Source organism: Chiloscyllium punctatum, chromosome 7 (genome assembly GCF_047496795.1).
Source record: "Chiloscyllium punctatum isolate Juve2018m chromosome 7, sChiPun1.3, whole genome shotgun sequence".
Lineage (NCBI taxonomy): Eukaryota > Metazoa > Chordata > Chondrichthyes > Orectolobiformes > Hemiscylliidae > Chiloscyllium > Chiloscyllium punctatum.
In genome coordinates, this window is record NC_092745.1 from 118,873,887 (window position 1) to 118,901,011 (window position 27,125).

The window sequence follows — 27,125 nt, forward strand, 5'->3', positions numbered from 1 at the left end:
ATGGCCTGGTTCCACACTGTAGGGAATCTAATCTGAATGGCTCAATTTTGCTCTTATGCCTTGTGGTCTCAGGGCATGGTATCTGTGGAGTTGTGTTCAGCTGACGTCCATGAGGTGGGGTGGTTGGACTTATGGGGACTTAAAATCAGTTTAATAGTTACATAGAAAATAGGAGCAAGAGTAGGACATTCAGCCCTTCAAGCCTGCTCCTCCATACAATATGATCACAGCTGAATTCCAATCCGTATCCTGTTCCCCCACCCTTTGATCCTTTTAACCCTAGGAGCTATATCTAACCCCTTCTTGAAAACATTCAACATGTTGGCCTTAACCATTTTCTGTAGCAGAGAATTCCACAGGCTCATCACTCTCTCGGTGAAGAAATTTCTCCTCATCTCAGTCCTAAAAGGCCTATCCTGTATCCTTAGACGCTGATCCTTAGTTAGAAAGATTGAAAATAGGGGCCATTTGGCCCTGAGTCTACTCTGCGATTCATCATGATTAAGACCAACTCATAACCTATATCTGCATTTCCCCCATATTCTTTTTATTTCCTTTAGCTTCAAAAACTATGTTCAACTCCTTAGTCATAGAGATGTACAGCATGGAAACAAACCCTTCGGTCCTACCCGTCCATGCCGACTAGATATCCCAACCCAATCTAATCCCACCTGCCAGCACCCGGCCCATATCCCTCCAAACCCTTCCTATTCATATACCCATCCAAATGCCTCTTAAATGTTGCAATTGTACCAGCCTCCACCACATCCTCTGTCAGCTCATTCCATACACGTACCACCCTCTGTGTGAAAAAGTTGCCCCTTAGGTCTCTCTTATATCTTTCCCCTCTCACCCTAAACCTATGCCGCCTAGTTCTGGACTCCACAACCCCAGGGAAAAGACTTTGTCTATTTATCCTATCCATGCCCCTCATAATTTTATAAACCTCTATAAGGTCTCCCCTCAGCCTCTGACGCTCCAGGGAAAACAGCCCCAGCCTGTTCAGCCTCTCCCTGTAGCTCAAATCCTCCAACCCTGGCAACATCCTTGTAAATCTTCTCTGAACCCTTTCAAGTTTCACAACATCTTTCCAATAGGAAGGAGACCAGAATTGCATGCAATATTCCAACAGCGGCCAAACCAATGTCTTGTACAGCCATAACATGACCTCCCAACTCCTGTACTCAATACTCTGACCAATAAAGGAGAGCATACCAAATGCCTTCTTCACTATCCTCTCTTCAAATCATATGATGTTTATCCTTGACTGCTTTCTGTGGCAGTGAATTCTACAGGCTCACCACTCTATCTGTTCTTCTCAGTCCTAAGTGGCTTACCTTCTATCCTTAGACTGTGATCCTTGGCTCCAGACTCCCCTGCTACTGGGAACATCCTTCCTGCATCTAACCTGTCTAGTCCTGTTAGAATTTCATAAGTTTCTACGAAATCCCCCTCATTCTTATAAACTGTAGTCTTAACCTATCCAATCTTTCTTGATCTGTCAGTTCTGCCATCCCAGTAACTTGATTTTGATTTTGATACCTGAGCACGGTAAAATGTTTTGACAGATGATGCCATACAAGGACACACAGATCAAAGGTTGTTTAGATAGAGTGAGGCATATGAGGTTGGGACTGCCGGGAGACAGATCATCATCTAAGCTTTCTCATTTTTCTGGGCTAACTAGAGAATTGAGTTAGAGGGACATGGACGAAAGGCAACTTTAACAGTCCCGGTCAATTCCAGTAGAGTCAGTGCCTCGGGATTTCCGGAAGGTGCATCTTTCAGGGTAAATCTGATCGGGCAAGAGTGTCAGGGTGATTGATTGATTGCCACGTATACCGAAGTACAATGAAAAGCTGTGTTTCACTGTCTGGAACATGGTCGAATCACATCGCACCTACCCTCCGGCAGGAGTAGCGGCTGTCGTCAGGGAGTCGTCGCTCAGGAATCCGCACCTCTGTACTCGCGGTGGCTGTTGGAGGGGAGGGCAGTGGCAGTGAAGGTGACCAGGGTCGGGGATGTGCTGGGTGGTGGGGGCCTGGGCTGGACGCTGCCGGAGGACATAGCCGGCAGGGCAGCAGTAGACGCCCAGTTCGTGGCCACTGCCATTGGATGCCTTAAAACGGCGGAGGTTGGACCCAACATTGTGCACCAGTTGGAGGATGTTCTGGTGTGCAGTGGGATCCCGTCCGCGCTTACCTCTGCCCAGACAGAATTTCACATTGGCACCAAAGTCCCGTACTTCCCGCAGGAACCTGTGCCACACAACCTGAGCACTTCTGGTACTTTAGTTTTACCCCTTTTAGGGACATAAAATGGCAGGCCCTGTATAGACTGCTGCTGCACACTGTCCACCTCTTCTCCCTCATCCACTGCCTGGACACGCCTTGGCCCATTTACCACCGGGTGGTGGGGATCCCCAGTGGAGGGCTCTCTATGCGGGAGTGCTCCCCCTTTCTCTCGGGGATCTGGGGTGGAGGTCGGTCCCCTGCAACCGCAGATTGCAGTGGTCCACGGACTCCCAGCCCAACTGCTTGTTCTGTGGTGCTGTGGAATCCATGGGCCATGCATATTTTGGGTGTGGGTGTTTGCACTCCCCTTTTTGATTTTCTTAAGAACCTTCTTCTCTGTTTTTGGTTGCACTTCAGTCCCACGCTCCTGATCTGTGGGCACCCGGTGCGGAGGAGGGAGGGCAGGTCTGAAGACCTCCTCTTGGGTTTGCTCCTGGGCCTGGCCAAACTGGCCGTAAACAGGTCCAGGCAGCGGGCCGTGGAGGGGTCGTTGGGGCCTACTGCCTGCCCCTCTTCCGGGGTTATGTCAGAGCCCAGGTGAATCTGGAAAGGAGCACGCGGTGCCCACCAACACCTTGAGCTGTTCAGGGAGAGGTGGGCACCACAGGGAGTGGAGTGTATTATTTCCCTGCCCACTCTGCGTTGATTTAATCCCTGCCCTCCCCTTCACTGTTTGATCACACAGCATTGCCCTCTGATGTGAAAGGCACTGCTTGTCTCTGGCCACTCGGGTGTATCCTTCCTTCCTGATGGTGGGAATTGAATAAAATGGAAAAGAAAAAAAATGAAAAGCTGTGTTTACAAAGAGTACAGGCAGATCAGAGTCAGCAATGCAATACAGATCAAAAGACTTAGACAGAGGCATACAGGTCACAATGCACAGGACATCAGTGTTAGCAAGGTCAGCATTATTTGAGGCTCTCGAGTCCATTCATCAGTCTAATAACAGCCAGGAAGAAGCTGTTCCTGAACCTCCAGTGCTCAGGATTCTGTATCTTCTGCTTGACCGTTGCGCTTTATTTGAGTGTTAGTGTGGCTCAGTCCCCGGGCTCTGCTGGAAGGACTGAGGAGGGGTGGATCACTGAGCTCAAGTAAGCAGCAGACTGCTTCCTTGTCACCCTGTCGGGCACCGGTCCCGGGGAAGTAAGGTCTGCTCGGAATGAATATGAAGCCGGACGTGCACTGAGCACCGCAAGGTTACTGCTGTTGGCAGCCGCACTGTTTCCTGTTACTGCTGACCTCTCCAGTCAATCATTCTCTCCCGTGTCACCCCGCCGGCCAGAAAAACCGGTCCAAAGGTAAAAACGGGGCTGCGGGAAATTCAGATTCGTGCACCTCAGCTCTGAAAGGCATGACAGTCTCAATCCCTTTTAACATGCCTTTTCCCATCTGCAATCGTTTGTTGGCATCTCCCACCACTGTTTTGGGCAGGGAATTGTATCTGTTAACATGAAAAATAATTTTCTAGACTGTCCCTTCACTTTTACTGGCAATGACCTCCAATTTACAAATGGGTATTGTTGCTCTAAAACCCTGTACCGTCTGAATACTGCATTCTCTCTGATTCTAGTCTCGGTGCTATTTCCATATTCTTTCCTAATCGTCTCCATTTCTCCCTCCTTTTCCGGCTCCGCTATAAACCTCTCCACCTCCTCGGGGATACTGTCACTGGGTCAGTGATCCAGGAGCCCAGGATAATGTTGTGGGGGACACAGCAGGTGGTCAAATTTAAATCAACAAATAATCTGGAATATTAAACCGTCCTCAGTAAAGGGGGAAATCATGTTTAACCAACGTGGTGGAGGTTTGTTTTTAATTGAAGAGGGAAGGGACAGGACTGATGACAGTAATAAGGCCTTCAGAAATAGGAACTGGGATAGGCCGTTCGGCCCCTCGAGCCTGATCTACCATTCAAAAGGATCGTGGCTGACCCAGCGTTCACTCTCTTGCCCTTTCCCTTTGAATCTCCCTGACTGATCTATTTATTTCAGCCTTAAATATGCACACGGACTCTGTGCCCCTACAGCTGTCTATGGTAAGGTGTTCAAGATTCTCAGAGAGAGGAAATTCCGCATTCCTCCTCATCTCAGTCTTTACTAGGCACCCCTTTATTCTGGGACTATGCCCTCTAGTCCTAGACTCTCCTGTGAAGGGAAACATCCTCTCAGCATTTACCCTGTTGAGCCCCTTAAGAATCCTTTACGTCTCCATAGTAATGTTTATGGTGTGGTAAACAAGGATTTACAAAAGATATTCGATACACTGCCTCACAATAGACTTGTGAGGAAAGTTGTCAATCATAGTCCATTCAGCCCATCGAGCTGGAGGAGGATTCTCCCCGTGTCTGCGTGGGTTTCCTCCGGGTGCTCCGGTTTCCTCCCACAGTCCAAAAATGTGCAGGTTAGATGAATTGGCCAAGCTAAATTGCCCGTAGTGTTAGGTGAAGGGGTAAATGTAGGAGAATGGTTCGGTGCGGACTTGTTGGACCGAAGGGCCTGTTTCCACACTGTAACTAATCTAATGGTATAACAGAGGGAAGTGTCAATGTTGATACAAAATTGAGTGGTAGAAAACAGAGGGTAATGGTCAATGGATATTTTTCAGGCTGGAGGAATGTTTGTGGTGGAGTCCCCCAGATAGGAGCATAGGAACAGGAGTAGTCCATTCAGCCCATCGAGCTGGAGGAGGATTGTATGGAACTCCGAAAGGATATTGACAAGTTGGTGGAGTGAATGGAGAGGTGGTAGATGAGGTTCAATGCAGTGTGAGGTGAAGCACCCACTCCACTACAGTCTTCTCTTTAGGGGAGGTCTCTGTGAAATGGCCCTAGAAAGCCACTCTGTTCAAGGGCAACACCCACATCCTGTAAAGTATAAACTAAATTGCTCAAGTGTTTGACAATTCTTTGTGTCAGTGTCATTTTTTTTATCTGATTGCATTCCTGAAAGGTTTTGCTATTTTGAAGGCATTCTAGAAATGTAATTATGTCAGAATTGTTATTCTGACAATATATATGTTTTGATTTTATCATCTAGGCCATTATGCAGCACCTGAAAAATACCATATGAAAATCCATATGTCACATTTTCTTGATCAATGTGCTGTTCTGTTGTTAAAATAAAACTGCAGATACTGGAAAGAATGAAAACATCAGTCAGCCTACATAACAAGAAAGACGAGTTGGGGTTTTGACGAAGGACTTACAATTATATTTCCACACACCCGGAATGATCTTCAGCCAGTTAGACATTTTGAAATGCAGTTTGTACAAAACAAACTTTTTTGCAAAGTCCTGCAAATGGCAATGCATTAATAACTTTCTAACCTAAGTTTAGACAATACATTTGGATCGGCTCAGGCTTGGAGGGCCGAAGGGCCTGTTCCTGGGCTGTAAACTTTCTTTGTTCTTTGTGATATGCAGGTTTGGGCATTGGGAGAATTCCCCTTGATCAAATAATGGGATCTTGTATATCTATGTAAACAGGCAGACGTGTTCTTGATTTAATGGGTCAAATCTTTCACTGGGCTCAGGAAAAATGTGGCCTGTACATTTTCGCAGCTTGGAGGTTATATGAGTTTACCATCTATTTTTGGGTTTTCACAGTATAGTGAAGAAAGGGTTGCAGTGCAGTTTATGAGCTACAAGTTTGAGAGTGAGGAATGAGGCTGTGGAAATGAACTGTTTAGAAGGCCCATCTCAGTTCTCCAACACACTATCCCAGCTCCCAATCGTATCTCACCTCTCTTACCCCTCCACCCAACACCCCTTCCCAACTGGCCATGTCCACTCAGATCACCCATGTCAGCCCATACCCCCTCTATTCTTCATGTTCCTCCATGTCACCTCATTCTTCATATATACTCCATATTCACTCACCCAGTATTCATAACTTGCAATCCTCAAAATACTTGCAACATTAATGGAAATTGATATTCCATTGGTGGTGAATGTGGTGTTAGTGATGTGTGTGTATGTAGGGGTCGGGGGTGTTGGGGGGAGAGGTGGTGGTTGTGGGGGCAGGTGGAGGTGAATACGCTTCTCACCAGGTATTGAAAGCCTTCATATAATTTATATTGAAAGAAAAACTGTATTCCCAAATGTTGGGGAAATAAAATCTTTATACTACTTGCTATCCTTCAAAGTTGCAAACTATTGTTAAAACTTGTTGAATATGTTATTTATCTGCACTGCTGTCTGGGAAGGAACGAATAGAAGGCGTTTGGTGCAATGGCTCAGTGATTAGCATTGCTGCCTCACAGTGTCAGGACCCCAGGTTGAATTCTGCCCTTGGGCGACTGTCTGTGTGGAGTTTGGACATTCTCCCTGTGTCTGTGTGGGTTTCTTCCGATGCTCCGGTTTCTTCCCACAGTCCATATACGGGCTAGGTGGATTGGCCATGCTAAATTGCCCATCGTGTCCAGGATTAGCCAGAGGAGATGCAGAGTTACAGGGATAGGGTCAACGGGTGGGTCTGGTTGGGATGGTCTTTGGAGAGTCGGTTTGGATTGATGGACCGAATGGCCTGCTTCCACCTTATAGGGATTCTATGCTCATTTCAATTTTAAAGCAGTGTGCCAGCCAATCAATAGGGGCAAAAAATTTAGAGATGTTTCATTTGCTGAATTTTTTTTATTATTTCAAAAAATACTTTATTCATAAAATACTTTAATGGTCTGTACAGTTGGACATGCCATACGTATGTAAACATTCCATTTGTTTGCATACCGAAAACAGAATAATCATTCCTATTTACAGGTCTGTATGATTACATTTTTAGCTGAGGCGTCAGCAGAGCCCAAATGACTGCGTGGGGGCCCCTGTTCTTCTTAGGCAAGCAGATGTTACACGGTGGTCTTTCCCCACCACGCCTTGGCGGCAGCTGCCCCAAGCTTCAGCGCGTCCCTCAACACGTAGTCTTGGACCTTGGAATGTGCCAGTCTGCAAAACTCAGTCGGGGTCAACTCCTTCAGCTGGAAGATCAACAGGTTTCGGACCGCCCAGAGAGCGTCCTTCACCGAGTTGATCATCCTCCATGCACAGTTGATGTTCGTCTCGGTGTGCGTCCCGGGGAACAGGCCGTAGAGCACGGAGTCCCGCGTCACGCTGCTGCTCGGGACGAACCTCGACAAACACCACTGCATTCCTCTCCAGACTTCTTCTGCGTAGGCACATTCCAGATAGAGGTGTGTGACAGTCTCCTCCCCCCGCAGCCACTTCGAGGGCAGCGTGCGGTGTGGCAGAGAGTCCGGGCGTGCATAAAGGATCTCACAGACAGAGCCCTTCTCACCACCAGCCAAGCCATGTCTTGGTGCTTGTTGGAAAGTTCTGGCGATGAGGCATTCTTCCAAATGGCTTTGACAGTCTGCTCAGGGAACCGCTCGATGGGATCCGCCCTCTCCTTTTCCCGAAGGGTCTCAAGGACACTACGTGCTGACCACTTCCTGATGGACTTGTGGTCAAAGGTGTTTTTCTTCATAAACTTCTCCACGAAGGACAGGTGATACGGAACGGTCCAACTACTCGGATCATTCTGCAGCAGCGAGGCCAGGCCCATCCTTTGCAACACCGGGGACAGGTAGAACCTCAGTACGTAGTGACACTTGGTGTTTGCGTACCGGGGACCCACGCACAGCTTGATGCAGCCACACACAAAGGTGGCCATCAGGGTGAGGGTGGCATTGGGTGTATTTTTTTCCCCCATTGCCCAGATCTTTGTACAGCGAGTCCCTTCGGACCCGGTCCATCTTTGACCTCCATATTAACTGGAAGATAGCCCAGGTGACTGCAGCGGCACAGGTTCTGGGAATAGGCCAGACCTGTGCCACGTATAATAGCAATGACAGTGCCTCACACCAGGTTTTTTCCCGCGATGGAGAGCGACTGTAGCTTCCATCTGCCCAGTTTCCGCCTCACTTTGGTGATACACACCTCCCAAGACTTGACGCACGCCCCGGCCCCCCCCGAACCAAATACCCAGCACCTTCAGGTGGTCGGTCCTGACGGTGAAGGGGATCGAGGATTGGTCGGCCCAGTTCCCGAAGAGCATGGCCTCGCTCTTGCCTCGGTTTACCTTGGCCCCCAAGGCCCGTTCGAACTGGTCACAGATGCACACGAGTCTGTGCACGGACAGCGGATCCAAGCAGAAAACAGCGATGTCATCCATGTTAGGGAGGCGTTAACCTGCAGGCCCCCGCATCCAGGAATAGTTGCCCCACTCAGGCTCACATCCTTCCTGATGGATTCGGCAAATGGCTCTATGCAACACACAAACAAGGCAGGAGAGAGAGGGCAGCCCTGCCTGACTCCAGATCTGACTGGGAAGCTATCTGATTCCCACCCATTGATTGAGACTGCACTGACAATGTTGGTGTAAAGCAGTCTGATCCAATTGCAGATTCCCTCCCCAAAGCCCATTTTGGAGAAAACATCTCTCATATACCTGTGTGATATCCTGTTAAAGGCTTTCTCCTGGTCCAGGCTGATCAGGCAGGTGTCCAACCCTCTGTCCTGCACGTAGGCGATCGTATCCCTGAGGAGTGCGAGACTCTCAGCGATCTTCCTGCCCGGCACAGCACAGGTTTGGTCGGGGTGAATCACTGACCCCAGAGCAGACCTGATCCGGTTGGCGATTACCTTTGACAGAATTTTGTAATCCGCATTCAACAGTGAGATTGGTCTCCAATTTTTGAGTTCCTCCCTCCCCCTTCCACTTGTAGAGGAGGGTGATGATGCCTTTCCTCATGGATTCACTCATGGTACCTGCCCGAAGCATACTGAAATACACCTCCAGCAGGTCCTGGCCAATCAAGTCTCACAGAGTGGAATAGAGCTCGACCGGTTAGCCGTCGCTTCTGGGAGTTTTATTCTTTTCGAAGGACTCGAGGGCCTTGGTCAGCACGGAGCTCTCTTTGTGCACCTTCTGGAAGAAGAAACGTGAGCACATCTCGTCCTGCTCCACCGAGCGGACCCTGGACCGGAAGATTATCCTGGAGGCCTCCGAGGCAAAGAGCGAGGCTTGCTGGCCCTTCACCTCCTTGAGGTCCTCCGTGACATCGACCCCCATCGTCTGCAGCAGGAGCAGGTTCTGCATACTTTCCTGGAGCTGGGACAGTTTTCCACGCCTCTCTCTCGCCTCCGGGACACCTTTGAGGATGAAGAACCTCTTGATGTTCCCTTTTACCATTTCCCACCAGTCCGCTGGGGACTCAAAGAGGGGCTTCACGGTTCTCCAACCTGCGTAATCCCTCTTGAGCTCTTCGATGTTTCCTGGGGTCAACAGCTTAGTGTTCAGTTTCCACGTTCCCTTGCCCGCCCGCTGTTCGTCCTGTAGGTGACAGTCGGCCAGCAGGAGGCAGTGGTCAGAGAAGAACACCGGCTTGATGTCGGTGGATCTGACCGAGAGCGTTCGGGACACAAACAGGTAATCTATCCTTGAGCGGATAGACCCATCTGCCCGTGACCAGGTGTATCTACGCTGCGCTCCATCTGCAGGGGTGCTGAAGACGTCCGGTTTATTGTCCCCCCCGCCAGATCGTCCATCTGCATCGATGATACAGTTGAAGTCTCCGGCCAGAATGACCGTCCTGGACGTAGCCAGCAGCAGTGGAAGCTGTTGCAGGACGGCCAACCGTTCACTCTTACCCGCTGGGGCGTACACATTAATCAGTCTTAGGGGAGCGTTTTTGTATGTAACATCAGCGACGATGAGGTGCCCGCCCACCACCTCCTTAACCTCGGAGATGGTGAAGTTGCCTCCCTGCAACAGGATACCCAGGCCTGAGGAGCGGTTATCGTTGCCCCCCGACCAAACTGACGGCCCATGGGCCCACAAGCTCGACTATCTCCTGTAGCTGAGGTGCGGTAACCCACACTCCGCTCACTTTTTTTAAATTTCAAAATATACTTTATTCATGTCAATAAATCTCTGGTACTTGTACAATTTTTCCATGTTGTTCATAGTTATATACATTGCATGTCTTAACATTACAAAGAACAAATTGAATTAATCGAATTCACAGTTATCCTATTAACAGTTACATTTATTAACTATCCAGTCTCTTGGTATTTGGCTGTGGCTTCAGCGGAACCCACCTAAAGAGTGGGTGCCCTGTTATATGAAAGCAAATGAAACTTCTTTAACCCCCAGTTTATGGGGTTACCATTGTCCATTTGACTGTCCTGTGTCTCTGGGGTAGCTGTCTACATTCCCATGGTTAGCACGAACTGCTGGACCTTCGCTGGGCTGAGGTAGCTATCCAGCTCCTCACTGGGGTCATTTGCCCGCTCTGGTGTCATTGAGCCAAGGCAAGGGTCCTCCCTGTCCAGTTCTGTGTCTGACAGTGGGACTATCAGAGGATCACAGATCTCGGTTGCCTGTAGTTGTGGGCCAGTGGGTACCTCCTGGTTCTCACTGGGTGGAGGGTGGACTTCGGGGGGTCCGTTGTTTCCTGGTTGGGAGGAAATGCCCTCCTCTTTACCGACGGCGCTCTGTCTCTTCTTCTGGTGGTGATGGCCTTCTTTGCGTCCATCTTCCCCCTCTGAAGAGCTGACCGTCCCTCCCTCGTGCAACTGTCTTTTCCCCTTTTGCTGGGGGGCTTTGGGAGCCTGGCAAGATTTCCTCTTCCTGTTTTTAACAGGTATCCACTCCTCCGCCTGCTTGATTACCTCCTCCTCCATTTCTTCCATCTGCCCGGCTAGAACTAGGATCAGCTGCTGTGTCTCTCCGCTGGCTGCCGCCTCCTCCACTCCAGCCTGTTCTTCTTTCTGGGTGCCCCCAGACTCCGTTTCCCTGCTGTCCGGGTGGACCTTACTGGTCTTTGGGGGTCCACGGGTCACATTGCCACCTCCCGCCATCTGTGCGGGAGTGGGGCCCCCCCGTCTTGGGCAGGCCTTGTACATGTGGCCCGCCTCTCCGCACAGGTTGCAGCTCTTTTCTTCCCGACAGTCCCTAGTCAAGTGACCCTCCTGTTTGCAGTTCCTGCAGGTGGTCACTTTGCAATCCGCCGCCACGTGTCCCGACTTCCCGCAGGTTCGGCACACTTTCGGCTGCCCTGCATATGTCAGGTAGCCTCTGCTCCCTCCGATTGCGAAGCTCAAGGGTGGGTGGAGGATGTTCCCACTGTCATCGGCCGTCAGAGTTACCCTGACCTGCCGCTTATTGGTCCAGATCCCAAAGGGGTCGATCACATCAGTGGCTTCTCCCTCAACTTGGACGTACCTTCCCAGGAAGGTCAGGACATCAGCCGCTGGAACGTAGGGGTTGTACATATGGATTGTAACAACCCGATTCCTCTGTGCAGGAAGCACACACAATGGGGTCGGTGACAAGATGGAAAACAGCGGCTCCCCTTCCTTCTCCTTGAAGACCTTCAGGAGCTGTTCGCACTGCTTCACGCTTCTGAAGATCACATCGAAGTAGCCTGAGCCAGGGAAATCCTGCAGGCAGTACACTTTTTTTTAATTTCAAAAATATACTTTATTCATAAAATGATTTGATGGTCTGTACATTTGATCATGCCATACATCTGTCCACATTTACAAACACAGATTCGGATTTATCCTTGTCATATACAGGCCTGTGCATTTTTCAATCTTGTACATATATTTGGCTGAGGCATCAGCAGAGCCCAAAAAAACGTCCGCATGGGCACCCTGTTCTTCCTTAGGCAGGCCGATCTTACACGGTGGTCTTTCCCCACCGCGCCTTGGCGGCAGCTGCCCCAAGCTTCAGCGCGTCCCTCAACACGTAGTCCTGGACCTTGGAATGTGCCAGTCTGCAACACTCGGTCGGGGTCAACTCCTTCAGCTGGAAGATCAACAGGTTTCGGACCACCCAGAGAGCGACCTTCACCGAGTTGATGATCCTCCAGGCGCAGTTAATGTTCGTCTCGGTGTGAGTCCCGGGGAACAGGCCGTAGAGCACGGAGTCCCGCGTCACGGCGCTGCTCGGGACGAACCTCGACAAGCACCACTGCATTCCTCTCCAGACTTCCTCTGCATAGGCACATTCCAGAAGGAGGTGTGTGACAGTCTCGTCCCCCCCGCAGCCACTTCGAGGGCAGCGTGCGGTGCGGCAGAGAGTCCGGGCGTGCATAAAGGATCTCACAGGCAGAGCCCTTCTCACCACCAGCCAAGCCTCGTCTTGGTGCTTGTTGGAAAGTTCTGGCGATGAGGCATTCTGCCAAATGGCTTTGACAGTCTGCTCAGGGAACCGCTCGACAGGATCCGCCCTCTCCTTTTCCCGTAGGGTCTCAAGGACGCTACGTGCTGACCACTTCCTGATGGACTTGTGGTCAAAGGTGTTTTTCCTCATAAATTTCTCCACAAAGGACAGGTGATACGGAACGGTCCAACTACTCGGAGCGCTCCGCGGCAGCGAGGCCAGGCCCATCCTTCGCAACACCGGGGACAGGTAGAACCTCAGTACGTAGTGACACTTGGTGTTTGCGTACTGGGGATCCACGCACAGCTTGATGCAGCCACACACAAAGGTGGCCATCAGGGTGAGGGTGGCATTGGGTGTGTTTTTTCCCCCATTGCACCGGTCTTTGTACATAGAGTCTCTTCGGACCCGGTCCATCTTTGATCTCCAAATGAATTGGAAGATGGCCCGGGTGACTGCGGCGGCACAGGTCCTGGGGATAGGCCAGACCTGTGCCACATATAGCAATACTGAGAGTACCTCACACCTGATGACCAGGTTTTTTCCCGCGATGGAGAGCGACCGTTGCCCCCATCTGCCTAGTTTCTGTCTCATCTTCCTGATCCGCTCCTCCCAGGTCTTGGCGCATGCCCCAGCCCCCCCGAACCAAATACCCAGCACCTTCAGGTGGTCAGTCCTGACGGTGAAGGGGATAGAGGATTGGTCGGCCCAGTTCCCGAAGAGCATGGCCTCGCTCTTGCCTCGGTTTACCTTGGCCCCCGAGGCCCGTTCGAACTGGTCGCAGATGCACACGAGTCTGTGCACGGACAGCGGATCCGAGCAGAAAACAGCGACGTCATCCATGTACAGGGAGGCCTTAACCTGCAGGCCCCCGCTGCCAGGAATAGTCACCCCTCTCAGGCTCGCATCCTTCCTGATGGATTCGGCAAATGGCTCTATGCAACACACAAACAAGGCGGGTGAGAGGGGGCATCCCTGCCTGACTCCAGATCTTACAGGGAAGCTATCTGATTCCCACCCATTGATTGAGACTGCACTGACAATGTTGGTGTAGAGCAGTCTGATCCAATTTCCGATTCCCTCCCCAAAGCCCATTTTGGAGAGGACATCCCTCATATATGTATGCGATATCCTGTCAAAGGCTTTCTCCTGGTCCAGGCTGATGAGGCAGGTGTCCACCCCCCTGTCCTACACGTAGGCGATCGTATCCCTGAGGAGTGCGAGACTCTCAGAGATCTTCCTGCCCGGTACAGCACAGGTTTGGTCACCGATCCCAGAGCAGACCTGACCCGGTTGGCGATGACCTTTGACAAGATTTTGTAGTCTGCATTTAACAGTGAGATCGGTCTCCAATTTCTAATTTCCTCCCTCTCCCCCTTCCGCTTGTAGACGAGGGTGATGATGCCTTTCCTCATGGATTCATTCATGGTAACTGCCCGAAGCATACTGACATACACCTCCAGCAGGTCCTGGCCGATCAAGTCCCAGAGAGCGGAATAAACCTCGACCGGTAAGCCGTCGCTTCCAGGAGTTTTATTCTTTTCGAAGGACTCGAGGGCCTTGGTCAGTTCATCCAGAGATAGCGGCTGGTCCAGCCTCTCTCGTGTTCCGTCATCTAGGACCTCCGTGATAGAGGACAGGAACGACTGGGAGGCCGCGCTGTCGGTTGGCTTCGAGTCATACAGGCTGGCGTAGAAGGATTTGCTGATCCTCGTGACGTCAGCCTGAGATGACGTTACCGAGCCATCTTCTTTCTTCAGGCTGCTGAGCACGGAGCTCTCTTTGTACACCTTCTGGAAGAAGAAACGTGAGCACGTCTCGTCCTGCTCCACCGAGCGGACCCTGGACCGGAAGATTATCCTGGAGGCCTCCGAGGCAAAGAGCGAGGCTTGCTGGCCCTTCACCTCCTTGAGGTCCTCCGTGACATCGACCCCCATCGTCTGCAGCAGGAGCAGGTTCTGCATACTTTCCTGGAGCTGGGACAGTTTTCCCCGCCTCTCTCTTGCCTCCTGGACACCTTTGAGGATAAAGAACCTCTTGATGTTCCCTTTTACCGTTTCCCACCAGTCCGCTGGGGACTCAAAGAGAGGCTTCACGGTTCTCCAACCTGCGTAATCCCTCTTGAGCTCTTCGATGTTTCCCGGGGTCAACAGCTTAGTGTTCAGTTTCCACGTTCCCTTGCCCGCCCGCTGTTCGTCCTGTAGGTGACAGTCGGCCAGTGGGAGGCAGTGGTCAGAGAAGAACACCGGCTTGACATCGGTGGATCTGACCGAGAGCGTTCGGGACACAAACAGGTAATCTATCCTTGAGCGGATAGACCCGTCTGCCCGTGACCAGGTGTATCTACGCTGCGCTCCATCTGCAGGGGTGCTGAAGACGTTGTGCAGCTTGGCGTCTTTGACCGTTTCCATCAGGGCCCTGGACATAGCGTCCGGTTTACTGTCCCTCCCGCCGGATCGTCCATCTGCATCAATGATGCAGTTGGAGTCTCCGGCCAGAATGACCGGCCTGGATGTAGCCAGCAGCAGTGGAAGCTGTTGCAGGACGGCCAACCGTTCACTCTTACCCACTGGGGCGTACACGTTGATTAGTCTCACGGGAGCGTTTCTGTATTTAACGTCCGCGACGAGGAGGCGCCCGCCCACCACCTCCTTAACCTCGGAGATGGTGAAGTTGCCTCCCCGCAACAGGATACCCAGGCCGGAGGCGCGGCTATCGTTGCCCCCCGACCACACTGACGGCCCGTGGGCCCACAAGCTCGACCATTTCCTGTAACTGCTGAGGTGCGGTATCCCACACTCCTGCAGAAACAGGACATCGGCTTTGACGTTGGCCAGGAAGGCCAGCGTTGAAACACATCGCGTAGCCGATTTAATGCTACGCACATTTATGCTGGCAATTTTAAACCCCATTTTACCAGTTTACGGGGTTACCAGTGTCCATTTTCTTCTGGTCTTGCTCCAGTGGGGTAGCTGCGTGCATCCCCGTGGTCACGGCAAACTGCTGGACCTTCCCGGGGCTGAGGTAGTTGTCCAGCTCCACGCTGGAGTCATTTCCCCGCTCTGGTGTCATCGTGTCAGACCCAGGGTCCGCATCGCCCCGTTCTCCATCTGACCGCAGGGCTGTCACTGGGACGCTGCTCCCAGTTACCTGGAGCTGTGGGCCGGTGGGTACCCCTTGGTTCTCACCGGGTAGGGGGAGGCCTTCACCCATCCCCTCAGAGGGATCGTCTTTTCCTTCTTGGGCGGTGCTGCCCTCCTTTCTCCCCACGGCGCTCTGCCTCTTCCTCCGGAGGCGACCCTTCTTGCGCCCGTCCTCACCCTCGGAGGAGCTGCCTGTATCCTCCTCTTGGAGGTGTCTCTTCCCCCTTCGCTTGGTGGCTTTGGGGCCCTTGAGAGGTTTCCTCTTCCTGTTTTTGACGATAATCCACTGCTCTGCCTCCTTTGATCCCTCCTCTTCCATTTCCTCCGTCTGTCTTGCAGGAGCTTGGGTCGGCTGCTGCATCTCCCCGCTGTCTGCCGCCTGCTCCTCTACAACCTTCTCTTCCTTCTGGGTGCCTCCGGGCACCGTTCCTTTGCTGATTCGCGGTACCTCGCTGGACTTTGTCGGTCCGCGGCTCGTGTTGCCACCTCCAGCCATCTGTGCGTAGGTGGCGGCTCCTCGTCTTGGGCAGGCCTTGTACATGTGGCCCGCCTCTCCGCACAGGTTGCAGCTCTTTTCCTCCCGACAGTCCTTCGTCAAGTGACCCTCCTGTTTGCAGTTCCTGCAGATGGTCACTTTGCAATCCACCGCCACGTGTCCCGACTTCCCGCAGGTTCGGCACAGTTTGGGCTGCCCTGCATATGTCAGGTAGCCTCTGCTCCCTCCGATTGCGAAGCTCGAGGGTGGGTGGAGGATGTTCCCACTGTCATCGGCCCTCAGAGTTACCCTGACCTGCCGCTTACTGGTCCAGATCCCAAAGGGGTCGATCACATCGGTGGCTTCTCCCTCTACTTGGACATACCTTCCCAGGAAGGTCAGGACATCAGCCGCTGGAACATAGGGGTTGTACATATGGATTGTAACAACCCAATTCCTCTGTGCAGGAAGCACACACAATGGGGTCAGTGACAAGATGGAAAACAGCAGCTCCCCTTCCTTCTCCTTGAAGACCTTCAGGAGCTGTTCGCACTGCTTCACACTTCTGAAGGTCACATCGAAGTAGCCTGCCACAGGGAAATCCTGCAGGCAGTACACGTCTGCGGCTGCAAGGCCGCAACACTCCAGCAGAACTTTCTTCACAAACACTGTCTGATCCACCGGTGTGTGCTCCTCCACCTTCTTCACAGTCACCCTGACTGTGTTCCGAATGCCCTGGCCCGGGCAGCGAGTGGCTGCTGAGGCCATAGCTCAGAGGTTGGCTGGTCCCTGAATTGGCGTTAGGCTGAAGCCAGCATAAAGATCCACCAAGAGCAGGTCAGCACAACCAAACAATCATCCAACGTCCAATCATAATCCAGCAGCTCCGACGACTCGCAACACGATCCCCGTAGTTTCCCACCCGCCAGCACACGTCCGCTGCGTCGAACCTGCAGCACTCCAGCAGAATCCCTTCCTCTGGTCCTCAGGTACTACACATATTCCGAGCCAAAAGGCCGAGAAGCAATGAATTTTTTTAATTTCAAAAATATACTTTATTCATAAATGATTTGATGGTCTGTACATTGGATCATGCCATACATATGTCCATATTTACAAACACAGATTCGACTTTATCCTTGTCCTTTACAATCCTGTGCATTTTTCAATCTTACACGGTGGTCTTTCCCCACCACGCCTTGGCGGCAGCTGCCCCAAGCTTCAGCGCATCCCTCAGCACGTAGTCTTGGACCTTGGAATGTGCCAGTCTGCAACACTCGGTCGGGGTCAACTCCTTCAGCTGGAAGATCAACAGGTTTCGGACCGCCCAGAGAGCGTCCTTCACCGAGTTGATGATCCTCCAGGCGCAGTTAATGTTCATCTCGGTGTGAGTCCCGGGGAACAGGCCGTAGAGCACGGAGTCCCGCGTCACGGCGCTGCTCGGGACGAACCTCGACAAGCACCACTGCATTCCTCTCCAGACTTCCTCTGCATAGGCACATTCCAGAAGGAGGTGTGTGACAGTCTCGTCCCTCCGGCAGCCACTTCGAGGGCAGCGTGCGGTGCGGCAGAGAGTCCGGGCGTGCATAAAGGATCTCACAGGCAGAGCCCTTCTCACCACCAGCCAAGCCACGTCTTGGTGCTTGTTGGAAAGTTCTGGCGATGAGGCATTCTTCCAAATGGCTTTGACAGTCTGCTCAGGGAACCGCTCGACAGGATCCGCCCTCTCCTTTTCCCGAAGGGTCTCAAGGACGCTACGTGCTGACCACTTCCTGATGGACTTGTGGTCAAAGGTGTTTTTCCTCATAAATTTCTCCACAAAGGACAGGTGATACGGAACGGTCCAACTACTCGGAGCGTTCCGCGGCAGCGAGGCCAGGCCCATCCTTCGCAACACCGGGGACAGGTAGAACCTCAGTACGTAGTGACACTTGGTGTTTGCGTACCGGGGATCCACGCACAGCTTGATGCAGCCACACACAAAGGTGGCCATCAGGGTGAGGGTGGCATTGGGTGTGTTTTTTCCCCCATTGCACCGGTCTTTGTACATAGAGTCTCTTCGGACCCGGTCCATCTTTGATCTCCAAATGAATTGGAAGATGGCCCGGGTGACTGCGGCGGCACAGGTCCTGGGGATAGGCCAGACCTGTGCCACATATAGCAATACTGAGAGTACCTCACACCTGATGACCAGGTTTTTTCCCGCGATGGAGAGTGACCGTTGCCCCCATCTGCCTAGTTTCTGTCTCATCTTCCTGATCCGCTCCTCCCAGGTCTTGGCGCACGCCCCAGCCCCCCCGAACCAAATACCCAGCACCTTCAGGTGGTCAGTCCTGACGGTGAAGGGGATAGAGGATTGGTCGGCCCAGTTCCCGAAGAGCATGGCCTCGCTCTTGCCTCGGTTTACCTTGGCCCCCGAGGCCCGTTCGAACTGGTCGCAGATGCACACGAGTCTGTGCACGGACAGCGGATCCGAGCAGAAAACAGCGACGTCATCCATGTACAGGGAGGCCTTAACCTGCAGGCCCCCGCTGCCAGGAATAGTCACCCCTCTCAGGCTCGCATCCTTCCTGATGGATTCGGCAAATGGCTCTATGCAACACACAAACAAGGCGGGTGAGAGGGGGCATCCCTGCCTGACTCCAGATCTTACAGGGAAGCTATCTGATTCCCACCCATTGATTGAGACTGCACTGACAATGTTGGTGTAGAGCAGTCTGATCCAATTTCCGATTCCCTCCCCAAAGCCCATTTTGGAGAGGACATCCCTCATATATGTATGCGATATCCTGTCAAAGGCTTTCTCCTGGTCCAGGCTGATGAGGCAGGTGTCCACCCCCCTGTCCTGCACGTAGGCGATCGTATCCCTGAGGAGCGCGAGACTCTCAGAGATCTTCCTGCCTGGTACAGCACAGGTTTGGTCCGGGTGGATCACCGATCCCAGAGCAGACCTGACCCGGTTGGCGATGACCTTTGACAAGATTTTGTAGTCTGCATTTAACAGTGAGATCGGTCTCCAATTTCTAATTTCCTCCCTCTCCCCCTTCCGCTTGTAGACGAGGGTGATGATGCCTTTCCTCATGGATTCACTCATGGTACCTGCCCGAAGCATACTGACATACACCTCCAGCAGGTCCTGGCCGATCAAGTCCCAGAGAGCGGAATAAACCTCGACCGGTAAGCCGTCGCTTCCGGGAGTTTTATTCTTTTCGAAGGACTCGAGGGCCTTGGTCAGTTCATCCAGAGATAGCGGCTGGTCCAGCCTCTCTCGTGTTCCGTCATCTAGGACCTCCGTGATAGAGGACAGGAACGACTGGGAGGCCGCGCTGTCGGTTGGCTTCGAGTCATACAGGCTGGCGTAGAAGGATTTGCTGATCCCATGAAGCTTTATTTAAATGAGTCAAAGTCTGTTAAATCACAGCAGAAAAGATGACAATACTGGCAGGCAGGTCATTTTGGCACACTTTTCATTGCATGGTGCTACTGTTTCCATTGGAACGACTTTGTAATGCATGTGTATAAATATACAAGACTGACCAATGTAAAAGTTAACTTATCTTTGAAGGATAGGTCCCTGTGTTGAATCACTATATTAAAAAAAACCAGCAACATTTGACATACAAGATAAAATCTAATTTTCACTCCTAGTTGAAAAAGGGGAACCCGACCTCAGTGATGGTTGATGGACCTTCCTGAGCTGCACAAAAAGCCAGCGGAAAATGGCATCAAGTTGGGAATGCAGAAGAAAATCAGATTTCCTCAGAAAACAAAATGTGGCCGTTCACGCACTGAAACATACCTGAGCACTCTGACAAAAATTCAGCCTAATGCCTTATTCAAGAGAGCTGCTTTCAAAATCTTACACCTGGCTTTGTGCCTGGGTTACATGAAAAGATTTCAATTGCAATTTGTTTGCTTGGAAAGAAAATGAGTCCCCAATGAGCCGAGGATTTTAGATCTAATCATTTTCGGATCAATCTGTTGCTGCCTTGTATGTCTAGGTTAGGATCGGAAGACTGACCATAATTCCACTTGTTTACTTTTCAAATGCAGATGTGCTTGTTCATGAACTAGCAACTTGTTCTCGATGTTGATAGTGATGTTTTCATATTCAGCAGTTAATTTGTAAGCGTGCTAACAAAAGTAGGTGCTTTGTGAAACTTTAGACTTAGTCAGGATGCAACATGTTATTGAGCGTGTCTTGTCTTGAAAGGAAGAATGAATTAAATTGCTATAATCCCATCAACAAGTCTTCCAAAAGCACTTTTCAGCCAAAGAATTAGTTTTGAAAATATAATTACCTCAGTATTATGTTTTCTCTCTGTTATGTTCCGTATTGCAGGAATGTATTGCACCCATTGGCTGAAATGTATGCAAACAACACAAAACCTTCTTCATTATTCAATCAACCGGAAGGTTTCCACCTCAATGGTAAGCCATCTTTTTGTTCTCGTCGCATTGCGGAATGTATAGACTGCTTAGCGTAGTTCTGCAGGCTGTTTGCAATTTGCTTTTATAACAAAATAGGTAAAGTCGCCATAGTCTCAGCAGACTACACTCTCATTAGGGAGAGAAAACTGGTGGTGATTTAATCTGAGATCATCATGCCTCAGGTGAGGGTAGAGATTGTAAAGGAGAATCCTTTTTGATATCCAGAGCCAATGTGGGAATTGAACCTACGATGTTGGCGTCAGTCTGTTTCACAAGTTTGCCATCCAGCCAATTGAGCTAACTAACTCTTGATTAACTTTGTGATGATACGATGGATTTATTAGCTACATTTTGTCCTTTTTTTTATGACGGGAGGTTGAGACAGAGGTTTTGATTGGTCTGCTGCAAGCCAATAAAGTAAACAGCATGTGAGGCCTTGGAACTTTTAAGAAGTTGGTAGAATAGAAGCAGCCTGAATGGGTGGAGTTGGGTTCTCATAGAACCTGGGTTTTAGTTTAGCTTTCAATAGTTGTTGGGGTTTTGAAGCTGGTTGTGGAAGCTGTCAAACCTCTCTCTCTGTTACAGTTAAAACCTTGGGTTCTCTCCATGCTGCCAGAATAGTGTATGGGACAATCTGTTTTCCTGACATTGTCTTTGCCAAGGGGGGATTTATGGGATGTTACTGTATTGGAACAGTTACTGTTTAATAATTAAATAATCTGTTATTCTGTTAAGTTTTCCAATAGAGTTAAAGTTATACTAATTCTTCTTTGTTTTTGTTTGTATTTTAAATGTAGCGTAAGAATAAAGAGTGTTTTGCTTAAAGTCGAGTAATGTAACTAATTGAATTGCATCTGGGACACAGCAACTTACAGTTGCCTTTAAATAAGAAAAGGTTGGGGTCTAGGCTGTCTCCTTGTTATCTTTGAGCTGGGTTTGGTCTGGTCCATAACAGCTTTGAGATTGGCTGAAGAATCCAGTATTCCTCCAGGAGATCTTGCACCCTTAAGGAATTACTTCTGGATGAGTTATTTTATTCACTCATGGGTTGTGGGTGTCAATGGCTGGGCCAGCATTGATTGCCCAAGCTTTGAGAAGGTGGTGGTAAACTGCCTTCTTTCTGCAGTGTATCTTGTAGATGCTACAGCTGCTGCTGTGCATTGGAGGTGAAGGAAGTGCATATAAAGTGTATTCTGTCACACTCCTTATGGCTTGTTACTGGTAATCAGGTGAATTACTCGCCACAGAATTTCTGTGGTAGTCATGATTTGGAGACGCCAGTGAAAGAGCAGCACTCTGAAAGCTAGTGCTTCCAAATAAACCTGTTGGACTATAACCTAGTGTTGTGTGATTTTTTAACAGAATTGCTAGCCTCTGATCTGCTCTTGTAGCCACATTATTTATATAGCCAATTCACTTTCTGGGTAGTGTTAACCCCTGTGATGTTGATAGTGGTGGATTCAGCATCTCCTCTGGAAATGGTAACCACTCCACACTTGTGTGGCATTAACAATAATGTGTCAGCCTAAACCTGAATGGTATCCAAATCCTGTTGCGCTGAACATGACTCAGTAACTGAGGAATCATGAATGGGTGCCGAACATTGTGCACTCATTGGCGAACACCCACACTTCAGACCTTTTGATGGAGAGAAAATCATTGATGAACCAGGCTGAAGATAGTTGCACTTTGGACACTATCTTGTACGTGTCCTGCAGTGATGACCTGAATGAGAATGATTGACCTCCAACATACACAACCATCTTGCTTTGTACTAGGTATAGCTCTAATTAGTGATGTTAGTTCTGGAAAAGTCAGTGAACTTTTTCTGCTTAGCTTGCTGCCTTCAGATGAGCCACCATGTTGTCAATGCAGTTCAAGCATGTTTGTGACGAAAGGTGTACAGTATATACATTACTATTTTTGGAATTATGATTTAGAAATTTTGGTGAATATTTGTTACCTCTGTTTTTTTTATAAAGAAACAATTCAGAGAATCCTTCCACAACAGTAACTTAAATTCAGCATTTGTCATAAAGCTGGGACTGCAGGCCCCTGCAATATTTTAATTAAAAGATGTTTCATTGTTGGATTTATGACAGCAAGGGTAAGCATTTAAGGCTATTAGGTAAAAGAGCTTTTGCCCGAAACGTCGATTTCGCTGCTCGTTGGATGCTGCCTGAACTGCTGTGCTCTTCCAGCACCACTAATCCAGCATTTAAGGCTATTAGGTAAAAGGGCTTTTGCCCGAAACGTCGATTTCGCTGCTCGTTGGATGCTGCCTGAATTGCTGTGCTCTTCCAGCACCACTAATCCAGTATTTAAGGCTATTAGCTTTGCATTCAGTTCAGAAGAACCTATGATTCAGTACACTTTAAAAAAAAAATTTCAGTGCAGAAAACATCAGGTTTGATTTCAGAAGCAAATCTAGCTTCTTTTTGAGATATACTTTGGGACAGTTTAAGGAACAAGTCACCTCAGCAGTTAGGTCTAGTTTGTGAACTGTCCATACCAGGAGAATTTGATTAGAAATCTTTAGAATTCAGAAAATGTATGCTGTCAGATTTGTGAAATGTTCATGGCAGCAGACTTGTAAAGGATGCATTAAATTGCCCCCACACTCAGGGCAAGGAAATTGTAAGGAGTCAGGCTAGTAGAACCTGAAAGAGTTGAGATGGTTGTGTAATTTATCTGAATTTGTAATTGGGAGGCAGGTTGAAACTTTGTTTTGCTGTGTTTGTGATCTTTCTGACCGTGGAAAAAGTGAGGACTGCAGATGCTGGAGATCAGAGCTGAAAAATGTGTTGCTGGAAAAGCGCAGCAGGTCAGGCAGCATCCAAGGAGCAGGAGAATCGATGTTTTGGAAGAAGGGCTTATGCCTGAAACGTCGATTCTCCTGCTCCTTGGATGCTGCCTGACCTGCTGCGCTTTTCCAGCAACACATTTTTCAGATCTTTCTGATCGTCTCTAACATATCTAGCTTGTTTTTTTATTATTATGTACAATAAACCTTGGTTCTCTGGCTAAAGAAAATCTGCAGCCTTATTGGAGATGGTCATTGCCTGGCACTTTTGTGGTGCAATTGTTATTTGTCACCTGAGAGCCCAAGCCAGGATATTGTCCAGGTCTTGCTGCATTTGTACATGTATTGCTTCATGCAAGGAGCCAGGGGACACTGTATTCTGGGATTTTCCACTGCAGCATATGAAAGCTTTTTATATCCCAGCCCATGGTACTTCTGGGCCAGTCAGATCTCAGAATGAAACCGAGCTTGATAGATTTTATTTTGCTTAGTTAATAACGTGGTACAGAAGGAGGCCAGTCATTATTGTGTCTGCATCAGCTCTCTGAATAATTTGTCTTGGTGCCAAACTCCTGCCTCATCTCTGAGACCTTGCACATTATTTCTATTGAAATGTAATGACCTCTTCCAGACAGTTCATTCCAGAGTCTAACTACTCACTCTGTGAAAAAGTTATTTTTCTCACTTTGCATTTGCTTCTTTTGCAAAGCTACTCAAAATTGGCACTCTGATTATCGAGGCAACAGTATGGTGCTGGAAAAGCACAGCAGGTCAGGCAGCATCCAAGGAGCAGGAAAATCGACAGGAGGACTGATGAAGGGCTTATACCCGAAACATTGATTCTCCTGCTCCTCGGATGCTGTCTGACCTGCTGTGCTTTTCCAGCACCACACTCTCGACTCTGATCACCAGTATCTGCAGTCCTCACTTTCTCCCATTCTGACTATTGATCCTTTTATGAGCAGTAACAGTTCTGCCCTGTCTAATCCATGCTGATCCTGCATTATCCTGAAAACTTATATCGAATCTTCCCTTAACTTCTGATCTCCAAGGAAAATGGTCACAACTTCTCCAATCTTTCCTCACATAACATAACCTGGTGATTCCTGAAGAAGGGCTGATGCCCAAAACGTCGATTCTCCTGTTCCTTGGATGCTGCCTGACCTGCTGCGCTTTTCCAGCAACACATTTTCAGCCATAACCTGGTACCTTATCAACTTCAACTATTGGCAGCCTATCCAACACCTCTTCCCTCTCTATTTTCAACTCTTCCAAGGACTGGCATTCAGGGGTAGCTGATGGCTTAGTGGTAATCCAGACTGTAAACCCAGAGACCCAGGTAACCTTCCGGAAACCTGTGTTTGCATCCTGCCATCGCAAATGGTGGAATTTGAATTCAATAAAGTTAAGAGTCTAATGATTATCGTGAATCCATTGCCAATTGTTGAGAGTTCCACATCTGGTTCACTAATGTCCTTTAGGGAAGGAAACTGCCATCCTTAGAATTGGAGGGTAAGATAGGTGAATGTGTGGCAGAAAGGTTGGTGTAGGATGAAAGGCTTTAGATTCCTAGGACACTGGGTCTTGCTCTGGAGATGATCCAGAGATTACTACTTTAGAGGTCATGCTTGCTGATGTTCTACCTGGCACTCTACATTTTGACTGCAGGACCACGTCCCTTTCTCGACCTATGTTGCTAGCACCAATATGGACCAGGACTTCTGGCTGTTCACCCTCCCCCAGAAAAATACACTGCAGCCTCCTGTGATATATGTAACTTTAGGACCAGCCAGACAATATGTGTGCAACTCTGGTCTCCCTCCTTTAGGAAGGATGTTGTGAAACTTGAAAGGGTTCAGAAAAGATTTACAAGGGTGTTGCCAGGGTTGGAGGGTTTGAGCTATAGGGAGAGGCTGAATAGGTTGGGTCTATCTCCCCTGGAGCATCGGAGACTGAGGGGTAACACTATAGAGGTTTATGTAATCATGAGGGGCATGGATAGGATAAATAGACAAGACTTTTTCCCTGGGTCAGGGGAGTCCAGAACCAGAGTGGCATATGTTTAGGGTGAGAGGGGATAGATTTAAAAGGGACCTAAGGGGCAACCTTTTCACGCAAAGGGTAGTGCCCATATGGAAAGAGTTGCTAGTGGAAGTGGTGGGGGCTGTATATCGATAGAAATGGTTCACAGAGATATGGGCCAAGTGCTGTCAAATGGGACTAGATTAATTTAGGATACCTGTATCCCCAGCTTTTTGAACGTTCACTTTCCGCAATTTTGCTTTTACGGAAGAGCTACATTAGTATCTGTTTTCGTAAATCTGAAGAGGATTTTCGCTTTTACGAGAAATGGGGAAACTTTTTCCCGAAAAAATCATGCATCTTTGCTTTATGCTATCTTCCTGCTTGCGAAAGGTTTCCTGGGAATGCTGTACTTTCCAATAGCGGGGTCTACCTGTACCTGGTTTGCATGGACAAGTTGGAGTCTGTTTTTGTGCTGTACATCTCTATGACTTTATATCATCTTGGAGTGATGCCAGAAACTAGTGAAACTCTGCTAATTAAAGAACTCCCTATCAAGAATTCCCTATTCCCTATTCCCTGCCCTTCTACTCTTTCTCCTTGCCTCCTGATCGACTGGGCCATGTGTGGAGCCATTAGTTTGGCTCTTGCTGCATCTGCCTTGACAGTGACCAGAATGGATGACTGGTCAGTGAGCTGGACCTCTCTGCAGGCTCCTGCACTACCTTCTTGATCCTGTTGGTGTGCCTGGTGGTCTCTCACTCCTGCCTGCAGGCCCCTCACTGAATGGTCTCTCCACGTGGCTGATCATGAACCTCAGTGACTCAGGAGTTCAGGTCTGTGCAGCCAGTCTGTCTGTCTGTCTGTCAGCTCATCTGGGTCACGTGAAGTGTCCGCAACTCCCCATGTGTCATGGGACTGGTATTCAATTTGGCAGGAGCTGTTCTGATGTGTCACAACACTATACTTTTAAAATTACTTTATCTTGCTTGATTAATGTAAACTGAATATTAGTAGAAATTCCTTACCCTTCAACTGCTAAAACCAGTAAAACCATCTGGTCTCAGCTGCAATCCAGATGTCTTGCAATTTGGTAAAGCAGATGAGGGCAGGACTGAGAGAAAGTGAGGATTGCAGATGCTGGAGATCAGAGTCAAGAGTGTGATGCTGGAAAAGCACAGCCGATCAGGCAACATCCGAGGAGCAGGAGAATCGATGTTTCAGGCAAGAGCCCTTCATTAGCCCTCCTGCTGAAGGGCTTATGCCCGAAACATTGATTCTCCTGCTCCTCAGGTGCTGCCTGGCCTGCTGTGCTCTTCCAGCACCACATTCTCGACTTAATAATCAGAGTGCCCAAATTTGAGTAGTTTTGAAAAGCAGCAAATGGAAAGTGAGAAAAATAACTTTTTCATGCAGTGAGTAGTGAGACTCTGGAATGTATTGTCTGGAAATAATGTGCAGGATCTCAGAGAAGAGGCAGGAGTTTGGCACCAAGACTAATTTGCTCCCTCTCCTGTGCCTGCAAAATCTTACTCACCCTGGGCTAGGTTAGCAATTTACATTTTTTCAGCGTTGCTGGAGTTGAAACACAGTCTCTAACTGCAGCTGCTAACAACCAATAAATTCTCAGCTTTCCTATGCTGTCACCCTTGGACTTTGTTTTAGAAACTCAGCCAGGTCCTCTGCAGGTTTAGCAGCGCACGCTCGTTCTCTCTCTCTTTCCTCTGGGGTAAGTAAAAGGCCCAGACCCTGATCTCTCTTTATCTGCAGCCCAGGAAAGGCAATCTTTGGGGG

At 49.5% G+C, this 27,125-nt stretch overlaps 1 protein-coding gene across 5 annotated transcripts in view; it reads left to right on the forward strand.

The window, feature by feature from the left end:
* The first annotated feature begins 3,235 nt into the window (after positions 1-3,235).
* The window catches only part of LOC140480091 (kynurenine--oxoglutarate transaminase 3-like), an 87,242-nt gene continuing 63,352 nt past the window's right edge, over positions 3,236-27,125 (forward strand). Inside the window, exons 1-2 of one of the 5 annotated variants that reach the window (XM_072574729.1) lie at positions 3,236-3,592; positions 20,418-20,506. In XM_072574729.1, coding sequence (XP_072430830.1) covers positions 20,420-20,506 — 87 coding nt within the window. In that variant the 5' untranslated portion in view covers positions 3,236-3,592; positions 20,418-20,419. Of the gene's footprint in view, positions 3,593-19,233; positions 19,253-20,417; positions 20,507-27,011; positions 27,061-27,125 lie in introns of those variants that run through there. The other 4 variants (XM_072574725.1, XM_072574727.1, XM_072574728.1 and 1 more) reach the window with 4 other exon arrangements.